Raw genomic sequence first — 21,676 nt, forward strand, 5'->3', positions numbered from 1 at the left:
TGCCACTCTAGAAGCTTCTCCAGACTTCAGGGGCAGCTTAATTGTCTCTCTGTCAAGGCAAGTCCTTTAAACTCTGGACATAATGAAATATAACTGGGGGTATTTAACTAAATAAAAGCACTGGCAGAAGGATTACTGCCAGTACAATGGGGCTTTATGTCTTGTCCCCCACATGCCCCACACTGTCCTCAAATATTCTCCATAGGGTGAGGGGAAACCCCAAAACAGATTTATGGGGTGCATGGGGTGAGGAGATGGAGAGAATGTTACATTGCACAAGTAGAACTCTTGTGCTGACCAAACCAGCAATTTAGTGTTATGTTGAGTCCAACCCATTGTATTTGAACTGGAGTTTAATTTAGGTTGCACCACTTTATTTAGCATAAGATAAAAACCGTAATACCACGGATATTGATTATAGTCAGATATCTCTTAGATCTCTTAGATCTTCTTTAGTCATTTGGGAGCTCCTTCACTCTGACTGGGGTGACATCTAAAGGGAACCTCCATATAGAAAGTTTGTTCTCTAATACCATTTCTTGAAACATTATTTCTTTACTGTTCGTTGAATAATATAATCGCATCTTCATTTTGGTTCATTTTAATGGTATTCCCCTAATATTATGCTTCAGACACATGATCACTGAAATCATTAACCATGATTAATTATGTAATGATTACTACTGAATGTACTAACAATGATGAGGCTCTAACTATAGAATCTTGCCATAATTCTATATTACAGTGATATTTTAATGGGCTTACACATGGCTGTGTAGCCAACCACACTAATGCTTTAAGTGTTCCTTGTGATTAAAAGGAGCACCAGGGAGAGTTAATCATGATTAGTTTCTCTCATAAACACAGTTTATCCTCAAGAAAGGCTATAAGCACTTCATAAAAAGTCAAAATTGTACCCTTTTGAGGGGAGGGGTATAAATGGATATTAACCATGTAATTAGAAGTGGAAATCCTCTCAGTGGTGGTGACAGATGGCTTTTTAATTATTGCTTTTTCTTAGATCTTGGTGGAAGGTACTGTGGGGGATGGCTTCACTGGAGACATTGGAATTGATGACCTATCTTTTATGAACTGCGCACTTTACAATGGTAAGGAGAAATCTAGACTTTAAACTTTTAGCGTGGCCAAATTGTGACTTACAGTTCGCATGCAAATGAAGTTCCCAATCCCAGAAATGCAGGAAAATGAATAGCCATTTTGGAAGAAGTCATAGAATCTTTGAGTTAGAGAGAGCTTTGTAGACCACCTAGTCCAACCCCCTGCTCAAGGCAAGAATTCCATAGCTAGACTATCCCTCTATACAAGGGAGAGCCCACTGCCCTGCCAGGTAATTGGTTCCATGGTTGAATGGCTCTTAAGAGTCAAGAGGTATCACTTACTGTTCAACAAAAAAACCTATCCTCCTATAACTTAAGGGCATTAGACCTTGCAAAGAGCAAACACCTATACCTACCCAGTTATTTGAATGTCGCCCACTCAGTCTTCTTTTCTCCAGCTTAAACCTTCTCTCATTGGGCTTGCTTTCCATGCTAAGGGCCATTCCTCATATATGAAAAAATAGGCTATTTGCGAAACTCATAAGAGATAACTGTAACCATTTGCTTCTTAAGGAAATTTGCCAGTTGATTCAACAACTCCATCAGGGACATCCATTCCTGTGACACTTCCTATGAACAACTGTACAGAAAAAGAATTCATCTGCAGAGGCACTGGCCAATGCATCAGTATCACCCAGAAGTGTGATTTCCGTCCTGATTGTTCCGACAGATCTGATGAGTCATCATGTGGTGAGCATAAGAATTATTAATGAACTAGTGTATTTCAGCCCGTTCAATAACGGGTGCTAGAACATCCCGGGGTTCAGAGAAGCGCTTCTCCGAACCCTAGGACCTGTCCTTGCTGTCGGCGATGGGACCCTTGGTCTGACCTAGTGCAGCAGTTCTTGTGTTCCTAGGCAGCAATGATTTCTAGAAGAGTTTCACCAGAAGTGCGAGGGCAGCTGTGCCATTAAAGATCAAGGGACCATAGATAGCCCCACCAGGTTTGGGGGCTCTTGCATTAGCTCAGCATTACATTAGCAATTTATTTCAAATTATAAATTCATTATAGTGAGAGAAGAACAGAGTGTGGGACACACTTAGAGGAGGAGTTCTTTGCATAATTTGCCTCCTGTAATGTGCGACTTTATTCTTGGATGCCAAAACCCATGATTGCAACATGGTGGATTTTTTTTTAAAGCAAACTCTTTTATTTTCCAATATGTACTGTATGAATACAAAATACAAAAAAGAAGAAATACAAAAACTTTCCAACCGAAATACAGAGTCAACTTATAAAATAAAGGGGCGCTAGAACATTCAGCCTTTTTTGGTGGCAGCGGCACGTGGGGGGCTTTTATTCCTTGTCTAATTTATTGTTCCTTCCCCCCTCCCTTTGATCCTTAATTTATCCCTAATTTTATCCCCCCGTTCCCAAACCCCAAGCCAAAATCCCCCCCTTTTTTTACCTTTACAGCCCGGGCTCGGCTGGGGGGAGCGGGGGGTATTTCTTCCTTTACCCCCTCCGAAGCTTGTGTTTGGAGTGTGGATCCCTCCCCACCCTGTTTTCGTGCACTTTTTGCGCCTGCTGTTTGGTTCCTAATTTCCCCCCGTCAATAGCGCTGCTGCTGCCAGGGCCCAGTGACCGAATTCTGGCTCCTGGACGGCTCTGGGGTGTACGCCCAGTTTTTCGGTGGGGGGTGGTGGTGGCTCCCGCTACTTTTGTTGGCCTCCGCTGCTGTTTTTCAGTTGCCTGCTGCGTCCGGGAGGGAGCTTTGCTGTCCGGGGGGCTTGCGCCCACCCCGGCGCTTTCTGAGGGTCCCATGGTTGGCGCTGAGCATTCGGTGGCCTCCCCGCGCCTTTCCTGGCCGTTCCGGCCCAGCGGGGTTCTCCCGGTTGCTTGCGCTGTTTGGGCCTCAATTTTGGGCCTGTTAGTGAGGAGAAGCCGGGGCCTCAATTTTTTGGTCATCCCGGCTTCCTCCTCAGGCCCTTGGGCACGTTGAGAGAGGGCCTGCCCTGCTTAGGGGCCTTGCTGCCTGCTCCTGCCTTCCACCTGGTGGCCTCTGTTTTAACTGCTTATTGAGCCAGTGCAGGGCAGAGGGGTGGGGTGTGGGGTGAGGAGAGCGTGTGTGTGTGGGTTCAGTCTCTGCGTCCAATCCCTGTGTGCGTGGGGCACATGCTCAGTAGCGCGGAAAACGGGACACAGGGAATCTGGACGCAGAGACACTTGCACTTTATTATATAGGATACTGCTGCATTAAGTTGACCTGATTCTTTCATGGTGCTATTCCATGTTCATATTAGATTGCTATTCTATGTGCATATCTCAATTTTTTGGGGGGTATCTTCCCCATTCTCAAAGTAATTCAGATTAGGTTTTTCACTCAAAGAAACTGTTGTGTGCTCTTTTGTATGATGCTGGGATTTGAAATAGCAGTGATTTAGAAGAAATACCTCCAGCATGCACTGTTCTTCCCATTTCTAATTTTTAAAGTTACATTTAATTGTTCAGTTTACTAAACTGACCAATGACTACAAAGCACCTTTGCACTCATCTGCATGCAAAAGGCTATGGACATTTGAAGCAATGAGTTGAAGATATATGACATTAAGTTATCTAGCTTGGTTTCTTATGCAAAATAAGCCTACAAGAGCACTATATAATCATTGTTGATTTCATAGTACTTGATAGAGCCAATTTATTAGCTCATACCCCAAAAGCTCAACCTAAAAATTTTGCTCTGCATAACACATGGTAGGTCTTAATAGTTCCATAACAGTTAATGAATTTAATATATATATTCTGTTTCATTCTTGTTAAATAAATATTCTGGAGAGCAGTGGCTTTCAAAACTTGACAGGGATGCTCTGTGGTTTTATTGAATAAATGAATTCTTTATTTATAAAAGGGAAAAGCCTTTACATCAGTTGTCATAACTAGGAAAATAACGAGCTGTCATGTCACCAGTACTATTGACAGCCTAAATTTAGCAACAATTATTATAAGAACAAAACCCCAAACCCCTTCACTTATGACTACTGTTCAGAAGGAGAACAATATGTTGTTTAATACTACAAAAGCTACCTTTTTGATATGGAGGGAAGGGTTGCTTTTAAAGCAGAGCTATAGAAGAAACATTCAAGAAAATAGTATGTTAAATCTGCTCTTTTGGAAGAGACACAAATACAAAATCAATAGAGGTAATCAAAGTAATCATGCTTTAACAATTGTGCTGATCATATTTAGAGCAGTAGCCAGCCAGAACCATTTTGTTGGTTGTTTGGTTGGCTTTGGAAATTTTAATGTCCCACCCTTCAGTGTAGAACACAACTTTCAATATATCATAAAAAGGCTAAAACTATCATGGGGGAAGAACATTTTGGGCAGGCTCTTATTGCTTGCAATAACAAAGTTTGCATTGCTCTGATGCAGAGTACTAGTGAGAGCATTCACACAGCAACTACTAGTGCCTTGTAAAGAAACTAGCCAAACTGCCCCTGGAAATGAAATGACATTTCATGTCTATATTGTTCAATATAACTCCAATGTTCTTTTCTTTCTCGTTTCAATAGCCTCAGTTGCTTGTGACTTTGACAGTGGAAACTTCTGTGAATGGTATCAGCCTGCTGCTCAAGTGGCAACAACAGCTTCAACCCATCCTGTTAATATATTCCAGTGGGGCCTTGGAAAAGGTGCCGGCATCCACCCAGGTGGAGAGGGCCATAGACCGTTGACTGATCATACGATGTGAGTGCAATGGTCAAAGTACTCAGAAATATATGTATTTCTCTTGGGCTGTGTGGATTTAGCCAGCTGTGATAGATTTTAACAGTGAGTGTGCTGCTGCTGCTTTGGTCTTCTTAACAGAGTTCTAAACAATTGGAAACAGAAAACACAATTCATTTAACAGAGTTTTTCCAGGGTTTCAGGCATGAGTTTCTCCAGACATATCCAGAAATGCTGGGGATTGAACCTGGACCTTCTGCATACAAAGCATGTCTTCTACCTATCTGACGAAGTGTGCATGCACACGAAAGCTCATACCAAAATAAAAACTTAGTTGGTTTTTCAGGTGCTACTGAAGGAATTTTTTTATTTTGTTTCTACCACTTAGTTACAGCTCTTCCACTATCTTTACACTGGATGTCTTAGACTGCTAGTGTGTGTGTGGTGTGTTTGTGTGTTTGTGTTGAGATTATATAAATTGTATCTAGAGCCTCCAAAGTCTGGTGGTTGTTGTTGTTTAGTCGTTTAGTTGTGTCCAACTCTTCGTGACCCCATGGGCCAGAGCACGCCAGGCACTCCTGTCTTCCACTGCCTCCTGCAGTTTGGTCAGACTCATGTTGGTGGCTTCGAGAACACTGTCCAACAATCTCGTCCTCTGTCGTCCCCTTCTCCTAGTGCCCTCCATCTTTCCCAACATCAGGGTCTTTTCCAGGGAGTCTTCTCTTCTCATGAGGTGGCCAAAGTATTGGAATAGCCTCAGCTTCAGGACCTGTCCTTCCATTGAGCACTAAGGGCTGGTTTCCTTAACAATGGATAGGTTTGATCTTCTTGCAGTCCATGGGACTCTCAAGAGTCTCCTCCAGCACCATAATTCAAAAGCATCAATTCTTCGGCGAGCAGCCTTCTGTATGGTCCAGCTCTCACTTCCATACATTACTACTGGGAAAACTATAGCTTTAACTATACGGACCTTTGTCGACAAGGTGCTGTCTCTGCTTTTTAAGGTGCTGTCTAGGTTTGTCATCACTTTTCTCCCAAGAAGCAGGCGTCTTTTAATTTCATGACTGCTGTCACCATCTGCAGTGATCATGGAACCCAAGAAAGTAAAATCTCTCACTGAATCAATTTATTCCCCTTCTATTTGCTAGGAGGTGATGGGACCAGTGGCCATGTTTTTTTGATGTTGAGCTTCAGACCATATTTTGTGCTCTCTTCTTTCACCTTCATTAAAAGGATCTTTAATTCCTCCTCACTTTCTGCCATCAGCATATCTGAGGTTGTTGATATTTCTTCTGGTAATCTTAAATCCAGTTTGGGATTCATCCAGTCCAGCCTTTCACATTATGAATTCTCCACATAAATTAAATAAGCAGGGAGACGATATACAGCCTTGTCGTACTTCTTTCCCAATTTTGAACCAATCAGTTATTCCTTATCCAGTTCTAACTGTAGCTTCTTGTCCCACATAGAGATTTCTCAGGAGACAGATGAGGTGATCAGGCACTCCCATTTTTTTAAGAGCTTGTCAGAGTTTGCTGTGGTTGACACAGTCAAATGCTTTTGCGTAGTCAATGAAACAGAAGTAGGTGTTTTTCTGGAACTCTCTAGCTTTCTCCATAATCCAGCGCATGTTTGCAATTTGGTCTCTGGTTCCTCTGCCCCTTCGAAATCCAGCTTGCACTTTTGGGAGTTCTCGGTCCACATACTGCTTAAGCCTGTCTTGTAGAATTTTAAGCATAACCTTGCTAGTGTGTGAAGTGAGCACAATTGTGTGGTAGTTGGTGCATTCTTTGGCACTGCCCTTCTTTGGGATTGGGATGTAGACTGATCTTCTCCAATCATTGAGTCAAACTGTTGGTGCACATTGAATAGCAGTGGCTCTCCAGAGTTCAGACAGAAGGCTTCTCCAGCCGTAGCTAGATATGCCAGGGATTGAATTTGGGGCCATTTGCATGCAGAGCAAATACTCTATTATGAAGCTATAGCCCTAATCAAGGTTTAGGGACTGGGATTGAGCTCAAGGATTGTCCGCACTGCGCCCTGTCCTCTGCTCTCAGGCATGAATTCCTCTCAATCCACTTTGTGAGTTCCCTGTGTGCCTCCCCCACCAGTTCTATCAGAGTTTGTGATTATATCTGACCATCATAATCCCAGAACACTCACTCTGACACCCTGGGTTCAGTATCAGTTATATACTGCTTAACTCAGGATTACGGTGGTGGTGGGGATTCATGTGCAAGAAGGGATGCATGCTTAGGTTTTATAACTAAGGAAGGTTTGAGAACAGGCAATGGGAAGAATTCAGCATCGTGCTTTTTCAATCATTCCAACAGTGCAAGCTTGCCCAATGGAACAATCTCCCTTTTCCTTCCCCAGCATGGTGTTCCAGTGGTGCTCCATGTAGGGGGCCATGTAGGGGAGGGGGTCCCATTTCGCCAGCAGGATAGTGCACTAGATTTCATTAACACGCCTACTGACTTGTAAAGGTAAAGGGTAAAGGGACCCCTGACCATTAGGTCCAGTCGTGACCAACTCTGGGGTTGCGCGCTCATCTCGCATTATTGGCCGAGGGAGCCAGCGTATAGCTTCCAGGTCATGTGGCCAGCATGACAAAGCCGCTTCTGGCAAACCAGAGCAGCACATGGAAACGCCGTTTACCTTCCCGCTGTAGCGGTTCCTATTTATCTACTTGCATTTTGACGTGCTTTCGAACTGCTAGGTTGGCAGGAGCTGGGACCAAGCAACAGGAGCTCACCCCATCACAGGGATTCGAACCGCCGACCTTCTGATCAGCAAGCCCTAGGCTCAGTGGTTTAACCACAGCGCCACCTGGGTCTCACTGACTTGAATCTGATGCAATTTGAGGATAAACACTTGGAGCCCAGACTTCGTACAGCACCTACGGCAGACAATGTCTCACACACCCTCCCAGGTCTTCACATAACAGACAATGGAATTGCCTTGGACTCAAGGGGGGGGGGAGTGGCGATTGATTTCTGGTGGGTTCATTATGCAGCCCATCATTTCCTAGTAAAAAGATTATTTGGATTTGCACATGATATGCTGAACAATAAAAAGATTTAATGTGTGTTTTGTTGCGTGCTAGTTGTGTTTGCTTGTATATAAATATGAGGTCCTGCAATTATCTGTAAGCCAAACTGTGGCTCATTGGATCATTTAGGATCTATTTGTATGGATCACCCATTCACAGAAGGCTGTATCAAGTGCATAACTGCTAGTGGGAATGATTCTAAGAATCCTTATATAGCTTATATTGCAAGAGGCATCCTGTGGTGCTGTTTCCCAAGTGACTCCCACTGTTTTCTCAGATAGACTCTGTTAAGTTATTGGCTGAATGTCATTGGGGTAATAGCTGCTCTCTGTTGGGTCTGGATCTGATTTGACATGACAGTCAAAAGCAGCAAGCACAGTCATATAATCTTATACCCTGACCAAGTGGGAAAAACTTGAACTGTTAAAGCATTTGCCAAGTGAAACCTCAATTTCATATTGTGCCAAACCACAGAAGAGTTGCAAAACTGTAAATAAATCATGCCAACTGTGATTAGATGCTGTGCTGGAATGTCTGCTTCCATCTTTATTACTTGAGAGTGAGATTTTATCCCATTGTTTCCTTTTCCTTTCAAGCTCAGAGGATTTATGATGGAATGTTAATGAGATGTGCTCTGTTTTGGATGAGCCACAGAAGAATTGTGAATTAATTTCAGCTCTTTGTCAGAAGCAGCCAAACTTAAAGCACAACAAAATAACAGCAACAAAAAAGAACAGTAGAGAATTTTTTTTAGCTAGTATTCAGCAATAGTTGTGTTAAATATGGAATTCTTCATCTCTGGTGCCCTTTGGTTTGTGAGTTATTAACCATGCTGTATTTAATCAGGTAGTGGGAAACCTGAGAGCTTTTTGAATTATCAAAGGAAGAGAAGTGAGTTAAAATAAGTAAAATCAAAGGCATTGTGAAAGAAACAGGAATCACATTGATTACCATCCAGTCTTGGCTTATTTATGTGACTATAATATGTTTAATTTGGCTGCCATCAGGCTTATCCCAGTATCCTTTGTTGGTAGAAAATACGCTTATATTAGGTTATTTATTTATATTTACTCACATTTCTAGGTCACTGTAGTCACAAAAGATCTTAGGGGTAGCAAGAAGAACTTAAAAATTTATACCAATACACACCAACAACAACAACAACCAGTTTAAATCCATCTAAAACAAATAACATCTATTCAGATGTGACCCGAACTCAAAAAGTGGAAACAGTCTCACAGCTGGAGCTTTGTCCTGTTTTTTTTTGTTTTTTTTTGTTTTTTTTTTTGGTATGTGTAACTGCAAAATAGTTTCCACTACCTAGGGTTGCTATATTTCAAAGTGAAAAACTCAAATCTCAAAGAGATACGTTGCCTTTATACTTAACAGTGGCTTGCCCTTTGGGGAATGGAAATTATGACAAAGCATATCTCTGGTTATGTGTGCAGGTCTTCCACAGCACTTTTTTGGTCATTAACTGCAAAACACTAAGGATTTCTCAGAATGAGCTAAATTCCTCTTTGCTCATCTGCTGAAAAGTCTGGGTACATTTTACCTATAGTGCATATAGTATATGATTGCATTCATAGATTAACCTGAGTAATTTTCTTCTGACAAGAAATTCATTTTGCAGTTAATTACGTTACTGTAGATTAAATGGTAATCATCCGATTCTCCAAGGGCTCTGATTTCTGTGGAAACAAGGGGTTTCTTATTGTGAGGGATATTGGAAAGTTTGCCTTCCTATTTTTGCAGTCTTCTTTTTGGACTAGTGGAGACTGACACAGTAGTTGATGTGACTTTCAAGCAATGATGGCACTGAATTAACGCCCCTCTCTCGGTTGAGGCAGGGAACTGAAAGAGAAGAACCAGCAGTCCGCACTAACTCTGTGGTTGAAGCTACATGTGGGAGAGGGGTTTACTGAGGGCTCAGTGAAACCCTCCAGGCTGCAACACATAGAGGAGGCAAATAGGCCCCAGCACATCTTTTCTGCATGCTTTTAAAAAAGCCTCTCCCCACCCACCCTGCCCCTTTTCAAAAAATGCTTCCATAGCCAGCCAAAGCAAAGGAGATGGAATGATCTCAGCACTTCCCCAACCCCAACATCCTCCAAAAACCCAAAGGTTTTTTCCTTTGGATTTGATTTGATTTATTATATTATATTTCTATGCTGCCTTTCATTTAAATCAATCCCAAAGCCTGGGGCGTAGCAAGGGGGGGCAATGTGGACGGGCCGCCTCGGGTGCCACCCTGGGGGGGGGGACACTTGGCCCGCCCCTCCCTGGCCCGCCCCTCGCCTTTGCCCGCTCAGGCACAGTCCGTACAGGCTGCCACTGGTGTGTGGCGGCCTTGTAGGGTGCCGCATGTGCGCAGTATGTACGAGGTGCCGCACAGGTGCCGCACCCGGTACCAGCTGGGCTAGGAACGCCACTGCCCAAGGCGGCTTACAAACAGTAAATAACAGTAACATTATAGAACATAATAAAACATCACAAGTACAGCATAAATCATATGAAATAATTGACAAGTCACCAATCTAAAAAACATTGGAAACAAAGCAACAACTAAAAAAAATAAGCTAAACACCGCAATTAAAGCAAAAAGCATATTACCGTATGTGATTAACAGCATTTATAATCCATAAAACAATATTAACAAAATAGCAACCCAAAAATAAACTAATTGCTGTTAAGTTCATACACACACGCTCCACACCCCCATAACTCATAATATTTCACTCTATTCAGCTCAGTAAAATGCATATGCACATAATGCCTTTGGCAGCAATGCCCTTCTGGAAGTTCTTTGGGCAGGAAGTAGGGTAGCACAGGTGAAACCAACCACCCTCTGATGGCAAACAGATTCTCTCTTCCCTCAAGTTCTTCCTTTGGAAACAGCTCTCTTATGAAGGCTCCTGGGGCTGGAGGGTAGGGCAAGACAGGTGACAAAGGCCATTACCTGCTGGCCAACACAGAGTCTCTCTCCCCTCAACTATCTCATCCTATCTCTCCTTTGCTCTCCCATCTTTGTCCCACAACAGCTGCCCAGGCAACGTCTTTGGTTCAGAAAGAAAGGCATCATACCTGTCCCTCTGTTTGTGTCAGTGGACTCACCTTGCTTAAAATGTTGCCTGCACAACATTATTTCTCGAAGGGCTAGAGACTTCATTAAAAAAAAAAAAGAACCTCAGAGTTTAGGGCCCCTTCTGGCATAAATCCAGTTCTGACTTCACTCATTGGCTAAAAACACTGAAAGGTAGGAGTAGCCAGGCTGGTTCATTTAACACAAATTGCTTAGCTAGATATCTGCACATTTTGCTTCATAACTTTCTTTCTATAAAGGTTAGAGACTTGGTTTGGTGTTTTTTTTTTTAAAAAAAGAAGAAGTAAGAAGTCAAAGTCTGGCACCACTGTCTAACCATGATCTTATTGGATCAGCCTTTAATGATTTTATTGAGGAGCAGGAGAAATGATAAGTGAAAACAACACAACAAACTAGAAATACTAGAATTTCGCAGTTCATTGTAGTCATATCTCAAACAGATTCTCTCAGTCATTTGGTGCCCGTCAACCACAGGGGCCCTAATTTTACACATTCTGTGTTTACCTATAAATCTGCTACTGGTGCTTACCCGGCTGAATGCCTTTTGGGGAGAGACAGGGTTGGAAGAGGGCTCATGTATTTTGCCAGTCTCATGCCAAATGCACAATAACTTGCAGGTTGTTTGACGATGGCTTCATGGTGGAACTTCCAAAGAAATAAGGCTGATTTGTGGGACACAACTATAAGGGTCTAGAAAAAGAAAATCTGTAGAAACTCTTTAAATCGTAGACTGAGAATTATGAATCCGGGCATACTTGAAATTTAAAAGCAACATTATATACCATTGAGAGTGCATTTGTGTTTGCAATTTAGCTTTTCAGTATGGGTGAGTGGGTGGAATGAAAGGATAAATATTTTTCACTGCAATGTGTTTATGTTGGCTGCTTTGGGGTGGAATGTGCTGACAGTATATATTTTTTAGATAGATGTCTCATTGAGATAGTGTGAAATTAATGGAAGTGCATTCAAATGACACTTTAAGAAACAGAGATCTTAAACAGTGCTGGAGAGTATTCTTTATGATGCAGTACTTGAATCTGTGCAGTGAAAATGGCTCTTATGTAGTGTTCTTTACCCTCCACATATCATTTTTCAATAGTTAGTGATGTCTCTCTCTCTCTGTGTGTGTATGCATCTCTGTGCTATATAATGGTATGTATACTTCAAGCTCCATTAAATATAGTCACTTCAGACTATATTCTATTCAACATGTAATGGAATGTGTGACATTAATTTACATTGCCTACTTAGCATTCTTTCAATCAGTGTTATATTCTGCAAAAAAAAAAAAAGCCCTGTTGTTGCATAAGGCACAAAAGTGGTGAAAGTGAGTCGCTCCAATTCTGCATCCCTACTCATTTTTTGTCTTTCAGTCAAGTCATGTACTTAAAGCATTGTGGGAAAGAGCATTCAAATCTCTTCTCAACCATGAAGTTCAATAGTGCCTTTGGGTAGGTCTCACTGGCTAAGGGTGAATGTCACAGTAAGCTATAAAATATGGATTATCATCACCAGGAACGAGTAGTGTGCTGGACAGGGATGGATGAATCAGTCAAATCTGGGTTTTCTGTCTCTCCAATCATAAATTCAGTTCACCTCATTTCCACATCCGTTTACAAAACTTCTGTGCACAGCTCATACCAAACCAAGTCTGTTCTCTCAAATTAGCTGAAGTTAAAAACAAACAAATAAAAGAACAATGCGTTCTTTCTTCTTCAACCAGGCCTTGGGCTGATTAACATCCCATACCCTTTTAAATGTGTTGTGGGAGAGGGGGATTCTTGGTTTGTTTTTGTTCTTATTTTTGTTTTGTAGTTTGTGTTTTTTGTATTGTATTTTTATGTTGCACACCGCCCTGAGATCTATGGATGAAGGGTGATATACAAATTTAATAAATAAATATGACTCTTCCACTGGCTGGCTAGTGACCACTGCAGAAAACAGGATGCTAGAAACTCTGAACCTGAGAGATTAAAAAATGGAAAGCTTGGGGGAGAAGAAGAAGAATGGAATGGGAAAACAGCATGTCTGACTTTAAAAGTAGCATGTCACAATGGAATTTTGTTGCATGCCCCAGTGACTATATTTAATCATCAAAAAGACAACACAAGGTTTCAGCTTAGACACCCATGCTAGCCCTGGCCTTTACATACCAGTACAAGTTGACATTTGGATAACAACCCAGAAACTTTTGTAATTGCACAGGACCCTTTTCTTCTTTTGTAGTTGACGTTGAGGAAGCCCAGCTTGCACATGTGAAATCACCCCTCCTTGCGCTTGCCCTTGCCAATGATGTTATTTAAGGTGTACAGCTGTCATGTGCTATCTGGAGAGAGAATTCCATTCCCCCCCCCCCCCAAGGCCAGAAATGATGTGACTATGGTACCCAATAAAATCTGCTTCCCTAATAATTTTGAGAGAAGCCACGTGGACTGTGCTCAACAAATGAGACGGAAAAGCGTGTTTATTGTGAAATAAACTGGTAATGTGGAAAATCCTCCAGGCACTTCAATGAAACCATTGCCACAAAGTATGCTTCAGAGTTGGGTTTTATATGCATAGCCTGTAACAGAATAACTTGCCTTTTAAAAACAATTCATACTTGACAGATTATATTGGTTTTTCTGAATATTTGAACTGTAATAGGAATCTACATCTGCATTTACTTACCGTACTTCTCAACTGCTGCACATGGAAGTACTGGACAGAATTGGTAAACTGTGCTGAGAGTTGAACCTGCATAGAAATTATAACCTTCCAAAATGGCTTTTACCTTTTTAAAAATGGTTTTTTAATACAGTAGTCTGGTTGAAAAATACTGAATTGCATGAGAAAGCAAATGTACTTATAATATAGACTTTGAAAACTTTAGATGTTCAGAATGTTGAGCTCCCTTCTTTACCCAAGTAAGGAAAGAATTATGGGGATAAACAGTGCAACAAAGCAAGGTCAAAATTGTACAGTTTATAGCATTCTTTCATAGGATCATTGAAGCGCATTAAAATACTCTATGAGAGAACTCAGGAGACAGGGTAAAGAAATCTCACAGTATTGCATCTCTGCATCTTCTCTCGTAAGCATTACTGTCATGAGAAAAGAGAGAATATGCTTAACGCCCACTTAGCAATTCAGGAGGAATTTTCCCAAGGGCAAAACAGCAGCAAGCATCATTTAAAAATAAAATAAAGACAACAACAGAAGACACAGATGGGTAAAATGTATCTTTTTTCCTCTGTTGGTGAGCATGCAAGCCTACATTTTGTACCCTCATAACCTGCAAAAATATCTGAAGTTAAATATTATTGATTGGTACTTGGAAATATTTACATACAGATCTATTTATTTATTTAATACACACATATGCCATTCTTCAGTTAAATGAATTTCTTAGGGTAGCAAAAATATCAGGCTAACACTAAAAAATTGGTAAATAACATTGTATTAACACAGCAACAAAGTAACAATGCAGTGCATAAAAACACAGTATAAACAGGAAAAAATACCAGTAAGATATTAGCAGATTAAAAATCAGGGAGTATACTAGAAGTCTTGTCAAATGAAAATGTTTCTGCCTTGTATCTTTCCCCCTCGGCCCCATAAATCAAACTTGGCACTAAACCAAGTGGGAAGGGCACTCCAAATTGGAAGCTGTAATTGAAGCCACATAAACTTGAGAAATATGCTCACTGGATTGGATAAAAGGATTCTTGGTGTACTGATAAGCAGACCAATGAAAATAATTGTTGGGGATCTCTTTACCACTAAGACTGACTTAAGAGTTGCCTTCATTTCATTTTAGATTATTGCTTTGTGAAATTTCTCCCAAAGTTGGTACCCACTTTATAAGTGGCAAAAAAATGAGGGTGACATTTAATTATTTTTCAGAATGAATTTTTTTGAGCTGTTTTGAGTGTGGGTTTGTGCATGCTTACTATTGGTAACTGAGCAGCAGATTCTTTTACAACATTTCCCACTGCTCCAGTGTAACACCTGCTGGAATTACTATCCCAGAATTCCCCCGGAACAATGTTACATCAGTACATCAGCATGTAACCACATCTCAAGGGGCTTTTTTTTGGTGGGGTTATGGTGATTCCTGTCCAACTGCTAATAGTAAATAATAATAATAATAATAATAATAATAATAATAATAATAATAATAATAATAATATCACACTTTTGGTATCCCTAGCAAACTTAGCTGAAAGTTTGAAATGCTGAACTCTTGGCACACCCATACCCTATCCAGGCATGGCCAAACTTGGCCCTCCAGATGTTTTGGGACTACAATTCCCACCACCCCTGACCACTGGTCCTGTTAGCTAGGGATGATGGGAGTTGTAGTCCCAAAACATCTGGAGGGCCAAGTTTGGCCATGCCTGCGCTATACATTGGACCACTGTGTTTGTTTATTTTAATAATTTATATCACACTCTTCCTGCCTAAGGAGATTAGAGTGGCATACACGAAAAACAGTAAAGTTATATAAATAAGCAACAACAGCACAGAACCATACTTAAGGCAAAATTTATAGGACTCAAAAGCCTGATTAAAAATAACCCTTTAAACGGTCCTTCTAAATGCACACTTTGAATGAACCTTGCTCCATTAACACATTTTTTACAGGTAGGTAGCCGTGTTGGTCTGATGTAGTCAAAACAAAATTTAAAAAATCCTTCCAGTAGCATACGAGAGCTCATACCTATGACAAACTTAGTTGGTCTCTAAGGTGCTACTGGAAGGATTTTTATTTTGTTTTGTTTTAACACATTTTTGTATTGCTGCTGCCTTTTTTCGCAGCAGTTGACGTTGTCTGCTTTCTCAAGGGAAAGAAGGTTTTCTCCATATTGTGGTCAGCATAGTGATTCAGTGTTTTCACTTCTTCCTGTTTCCACATGAAGATCCTGGAGAAGATTGGTGGGAGAGGGACACCGCAGAGCCAGCCCTCTAGATAGCAAAGCTTCTGGAGCACTGAGAAAGATTGGGAACGGCTGCTTACCTGGTCTGGAGGTGGGCGGTGATTGAGACCTGGCGCAGCAACCCCTCAAACCCCCAGAGGGCAGAATGACTTTACCGTGGTGCCTGGCCTATCAGGGGCAAGCTGAGGGGTGGAGTCTGGGTGGTAGACCAGGGTGGAAAACTATTCATTCTGGTTTACCTCCGGGAAATAAAGGTCAACTGGTCCTGAGCATGGCATCCACTCCTACCCTTCACCCCAGGCATTTCTCCCAAAGCATTGATAGAAGTAGTATTATAGTTGTAAAGGTAAAGGTAAAGGGACCCCTGACTGTTAAGTCCAGTCGCGGACAACTCTGGGGTTGCGGCGCTCATCTCGCTCTATAGGCCAAGGGAGCCAATGTTTGTCCACAGACAGCTTCTGGGCTGTGGCCAGTATAACAAAGCTGCTTCTGGTGAACCAGAGCAGCACACGGAAACGCCATTTACCTTCCCACCAGAGTGGTACCTATTTATCTGCTAGCACTTTGATGTGCTTTTGGGGACCCAGGTGGCGCTGTGGTTAAACCACTGAGCCTAGGGCTTGCTGATCAGAAGGTCGGCGGTTCGAATCCCTGTGACGGGGCGAGCTCCCGTTGCTTGGTCCCAGCTCCTGCCAACCTAGCAGTTCGAAAGCACGTCAAAATGCAAGTAGATAAATAAGAACCGCTACAGCGGGAAGGTAAACGGCATTTCCATGTGCTGCTCTGGTTTGCCAGAAGCGGCTTTGTCATGCTGGCCACATGACCTGGAAGCTATACGCCGGCTCCCACGGCCAATAATGCGAGATGAGCGCGCAACCCCAGAGTCGGTCACGACTGGACCTAATGGTCAGGGGTCCCTTTACCTTTACCTTTACTTTGATGTGCTTTTGAACTGGTAGGTTGGCAGGAGCAGGGACCGAGCAACAAGAGCTCACCCCATCGCAGGGATTCAAACCACCGACCTTCTGATTGGCAAGCCCTGAGCTCTGTGGTTTAGACCACAGTGCCACCCACATCCTTATTATAGTTGTACCAGGCTTAATTTCTTATAACAGAGTAAATATACCTAAGTATTAAGTTTGCAAATTATCCTCTACACACTTAACCTGGGAGTGAACTTTGTTGAATGCAGTGCTTGCTTACCTCTGAGTAAACTTGCCTAGGATTACACTGCCACAGTCATTTTATATCTTTGCCATTAAAAATTGCATATCTTACGGAATAATCTGAGTTCCATCTATGGAGAATGTAGCCATTGTTTAGCATTGCTTTTCTTCTTCTGTAGTAATGGCACCTTAAAATTTTCAGAAAAAGCCTTTTAACTGCTCTTATACTACTTCTGCAATAAATGGCATTCATTTACCGTAAGTTCCCATTGAAAACTGCAAACTCAATAGAATCCATTCTCCTGCCCTCCCCAGGTGTGTTCATCTATGAAAAGTGGAACCACTAATATTCCAATAATTATGGTGTGTGTGTGTGTGTGTGTGTGTGTGTGTGTGTGTGTGTGTAATTGCATGAAACATGTCTTGATCTTAGAGATGTGTTTCTTTTTAATATATCTGACGGTGGTTTAGCCCTGTTCATATTTTCAGTACAACAGTAAAATAATTCATTTGATTTGTTACAGGTAGGTAGCCAAACTTAGTTGGTCTCTAAGGTGCTACTGGAAGGATTTTTTTTATTTCATTTGATTTGTGAATTTCTCTCTTTACAGGACGACTAAGGAAGGCTGGTATCTCTATGCAGACAGCTCCAATGGAGAATTTGGACATACTGCTGACATTACCACTCCAGTAATTTCTCAGACTGGACCGAAGTGCACGCTGGTGTTTTGGAACTACATGAATGGGGCAACAGTGGGTTCACTGAAGGTACTAAAAATACAGTTTATAGACTAAAAAAAAAAAGAATAATAATATTCACAACCTGCATGATGATGATGATGATGATTACATTTATATCCCACCTTCCCTTCAGGGAGCTCAAGGTAGCATACATAGCTCTGAGATTACACCCACAAGCTCCTTTGGGTGCAGCTCCTCAGGCCCTGGAGAGCTGAATTCATTTAAAGTACCACCTTTCTTCATATCTTGGGCTTCAGCTCCCTTCTTATATCATTTATTCTGTTATCACCCCCTGAAGTGTCTCTATGGCAGCTATTCATTGTTTAAGAACTGAGTTTCCTCCTTCCCCCTTTTGCCTCCCTGTCCCTTTCCCCTGTTGCATTTTGGGGGGGGGGGATTGTAAGCCTGCAAGAGGGACTGTTTCAATTGATTATATGTAAGCTGCTCTGGGAGCCTTTGTTGGCTGAAGAGTGGGGTACAAATGTTATAATTAAATAAAAGAAATAATGCTGAGATGTGAGACTTCTCTGTCAATGAAAACTGTTCCATTTAAAGGGAATGGTTATTTCATTTTGCCATGTTATGTGCAACTGGGAGATGATTTTTCTTCTATTAAAATGAAAAGCCTCTAGATTGTCCCAGAGCTAAAACTGCAGATCATTATACCTGGTGATAAATCCCAGAGAGGAAAAGCGTTTTGGGGAGCTGATGATGTACAGTTCTGTCAGCGCTGTCTAGAATCACAATTTGACATACATCACCATACTTACATCTCCTGATGTTGTCAGTTTGACTCAGTTAAGACACTTTTAGCTTCAGTGAAGCATGTTTAGGGCAGTTGACTCCTGGGAGCGACCCGTCACAATTCAATGCATATTTACTGAGGCAGGAAGCGAGGAGGACGCCTCGTGCACCTTCTGAAGTCAAACTAAACAAGAGCTCTGGAACTTGATTGCAAAAGTTTTTTTATGCAAACAACTGGATGTTTAATGTACTGCGAAACTAAAATTAGTTTTGAAACTGAATACAATCATGGGGTAATAGCAATTTTAACTGTTCTTGGTATTAGGATTGCTTTTCTTATTTCTTCGGCATACCAAAGGCAAGTGTCATTATTTGCTATTCAAACCAGTTGAAGTGGAAATGATCAAGCCTTGCTTACACAATCAAAATTTAAAAGTTTTTTTTATTCTGGGGCTCCTGTCCTCTCCCTTATGTGTTAATCTCCAGCCCTTTTCATGCATTATTCCCTCCTTCCCCTTCCTTGCCCCGCTAATAACACTGTGCAAGGGCAAGCATGGGGATGTTCTCTAGTGTCCCATGTCATGCCCGCACAGGAGGACTGCTCAGTTGCAGAAAAGGACCCATCACCCAATTTCTTGCTGTTGTGAATACTGGATCCACATGCGGAAGACCAATTCTGACCAGGAGCTCAGTGATTGGGTCAGAAACTATGGCTTTGCTCATGTGGTTCTGGTATTATTCAGACACTTTCTGCAAATCTTACTAGAAGAAAGCCATTCCCTTCTAGCACTACATGTGACTGCAAGTTAATGCTTTGAATGTGTAAATGACCGTTCCCCACATAAAAGGGGTCCGCATTTTGCACGGTCGCGTGCAGCCCCCTGGAATCCCCAGGACAGCCCTGGCAGCTTGGAGGCTGGCGCTGCCTTCCCAGGCTTGATGCTTGTGGTCTCCGCCCACACAGTCAGCCGTCTAATCCAGCCGGGGGAGGCGTTGCCAGGGTGATTGGCCAGGTAGGAGGAGGTAACCATACAGTGCACACAGCAGAAGGAGAGACATACCCGGGAAGCAGCTGACGGCTCCAGAGCTTTCCTACCCTCCACTCCCAAAATTAATGCTTGCATTACAGGTTAACCTTTCTTTTTCCTCTTCCACAGGCGTACACACACGCAGGCGCTGCTATGACAAGGTCGCTGTTGAAGGGCCGGAAAGGAATTTCCCTGCATTGGCAGGTTTCGCCTTTCCCATAGCAATTCGTCACAACTTTGGCGGTTGCAGGCCTTGGGCGGAATCCTTTAGCCATCTACATAAATGGGGTGTGTGTGGGGGGGGGTGACCCCCTGTCCCATTGCGGCAGCGATACCAGGGTTCCTGAAAATGGATCTAGGGGGGAGGCATTGACCATAAGCCCAGAGGCTGTCATTGCCCTCCCCTCCAGCAGCGACGAAAAGTGGGGGCTGTCTGTCTGCTTGAACATATGTTCTCCAGAGCTAGCCCAACCCCCACACATTCTGGATAACCCTGAAATTACCCAGATCCCCGGCTGGGGGCTGGGAAGGATAAACACCCAATGCCTGAGCCAAGGTCTCCCTACATCTGAATCTTAATAAAGTTGTGGCCAATTTTTAATCCCATTGAACGTTGTCCTGTGTCGTTATTCTGCTCGGGGGCTGCCTGGGGTTTGGGGGGACTCAGCCTGACCGCGCAATACCGGTAAATCAAAGGCTGGTGTGAGTTAAGAGGCTGCTATCCCAGATTCTGGGGGGAAAGTCATTCACCATAAACATACTGCATGTTCAGAGATCTGTAGGATAGTTATTATAACTATTTCTTTTCATGTAAAAATGAAACGTGGAGCTAAACTGAAGCTGTTAAAAGACTGTCTTACGATTTGCAAAACACGAGTTGCTCATTTTACTGTAGATGTTGTTTGATTTTTAGGTGCTCAGAAAAGAGGGAAACATGTCTTTTGAACTTTGGTCACAGAGTGGCCCCCAGGGTCCTCAGTGGAACAGAGCTGAAGTGCTTTTAGGTGTTCAATCTTATTTTCAGGTATGTGCAATTTTGTTTGCCTTCTCCCCTTACTATTTCAAGCTATTTAATGTTTCTGTTGTTCTGTGCTTGTAATGTCAGCCGTAAGACATCATTGCATTTTCAAGCAATCAAAATCAAAATGATGCCTCTGCTGTAGAATGAAGTTCATTCATTAATGGCACAAAGAAGCAGAAATTGGAGGCAGGATGTTTCTTAGGGAATCTGTTACTTGAACTGTCTGCTTTATTGTTGCTTTATGGCCAAGATAAGGAACCAGTGACTCTCCAGATGTTGTCAGATACAATCAACCCCAGCCAGCATGACTAATGGTAATGGATGATGGACATTGTAGTTCCATAATATAGTCAGGGTCACAGATTCTCAATCCCTGCTTTATGATGTCAAAACCTTACCACAGTTGGCAGCATCGCAGTCTTTGGAAAATAGAATAATTTGCAAGCAGATTTTCAAGACTCTTTATTTATTTTTTTAGTCCCAATTGTACAGGTGAAACTCAGAAAATTAGAATATCTTCAAAAAGTGCATTTATTTCAGTAATGCAACTTCAAAGGTGAAACCAATATATGAGATAGATGCATGACATGCAAAGCAAGATATGTCAAGCCTTTATTTGTTGTAATTGTAATTATTTGTCGTTGGGCGGGTCAATTATAAATGGAATGTAATTAATGAAATGTAATAGTGATGTTTATTTTTGTATTATTGTAACTATTTGTTTTAGTACTGTGCAATTTCCAAAAGAAAGCATTTGTAAAAATTAAAGGAAAAATAAAAAATAATAAGTTGCATTACTGAAATAAATACGCTTTCCGACCATATTCTAATTTTCTGAACTTCACCTGTATTTCTGTTTGTCTGTATATGTGTGCATGTTTTGTATTACAAAGTAATGGTGAGTCTGCACTGTGCCAATCTTTCCTGTTCCCTGTTCTGGCAGTAAAATATGAACAATGTTGACTTTGGAGTTGTTCACTCCCTACCAGCTATCTCCTTTGTGTTTCTCATGTAGCATTCTTACCAGTAGTGTCACTTGCGATGGAGGGAGCTTCCCTCCTGCTCCAGCATTGCTGCTGCTGTTTACCTGGATGGTTCAGAGTGGTGAAGTCGGGGC

At 42.0% G+C, this 21,676-nt stretch overlaps 1 protein-coding gene across 1 annotated transcript in view; it reads left to right on the forward strand.

Annotated features, from left to right (window-relative positions):
• MALRD1 (MAM and LDL receptor class A domain containing 1) overlaps positions 1–21,676 on the forward strand; it is a 268,805-nt gene that overhangs the window by 81,073 nt on the left and 166,056 nt on the right. The window contains exons 20-24 of the mRNA XM_088654242.1: positions 1,022–1,109; positions 1,632–1,808; positions 4,632–4,806; positions 17,637–17,793; positions 20,452–20,562. Coding sequence (XP_088510368.1) covers positions 1,022–1,109; positions 1,632–1,808; positions 4,632–4,806; positions 17,637–17,793; positions 20,452–20,562 — 708 coding nt within the window. The remainder of the gene's footprint in view (positions 1–1,021; positions 1,110–1,631; positions 1,809–4,631; positions 4,807–17,636; positions 17,794–20,451; positions 20,563–21,676) is intronic.

This window comes from Zootoca vivipara, chromosome 11, assembly GCF_965207765.1.
Source record: "Zootoca vivipara chromosome 11, rZooViv2.hap1.1, whole genome shotgun sequence".
Classification (NCBI taxonomy): Eukaryota; Metazoa; Chordata; class Lepidosauria; order Squamata; family Lacertidae; genus Zootoca; species Zootoca vivipara.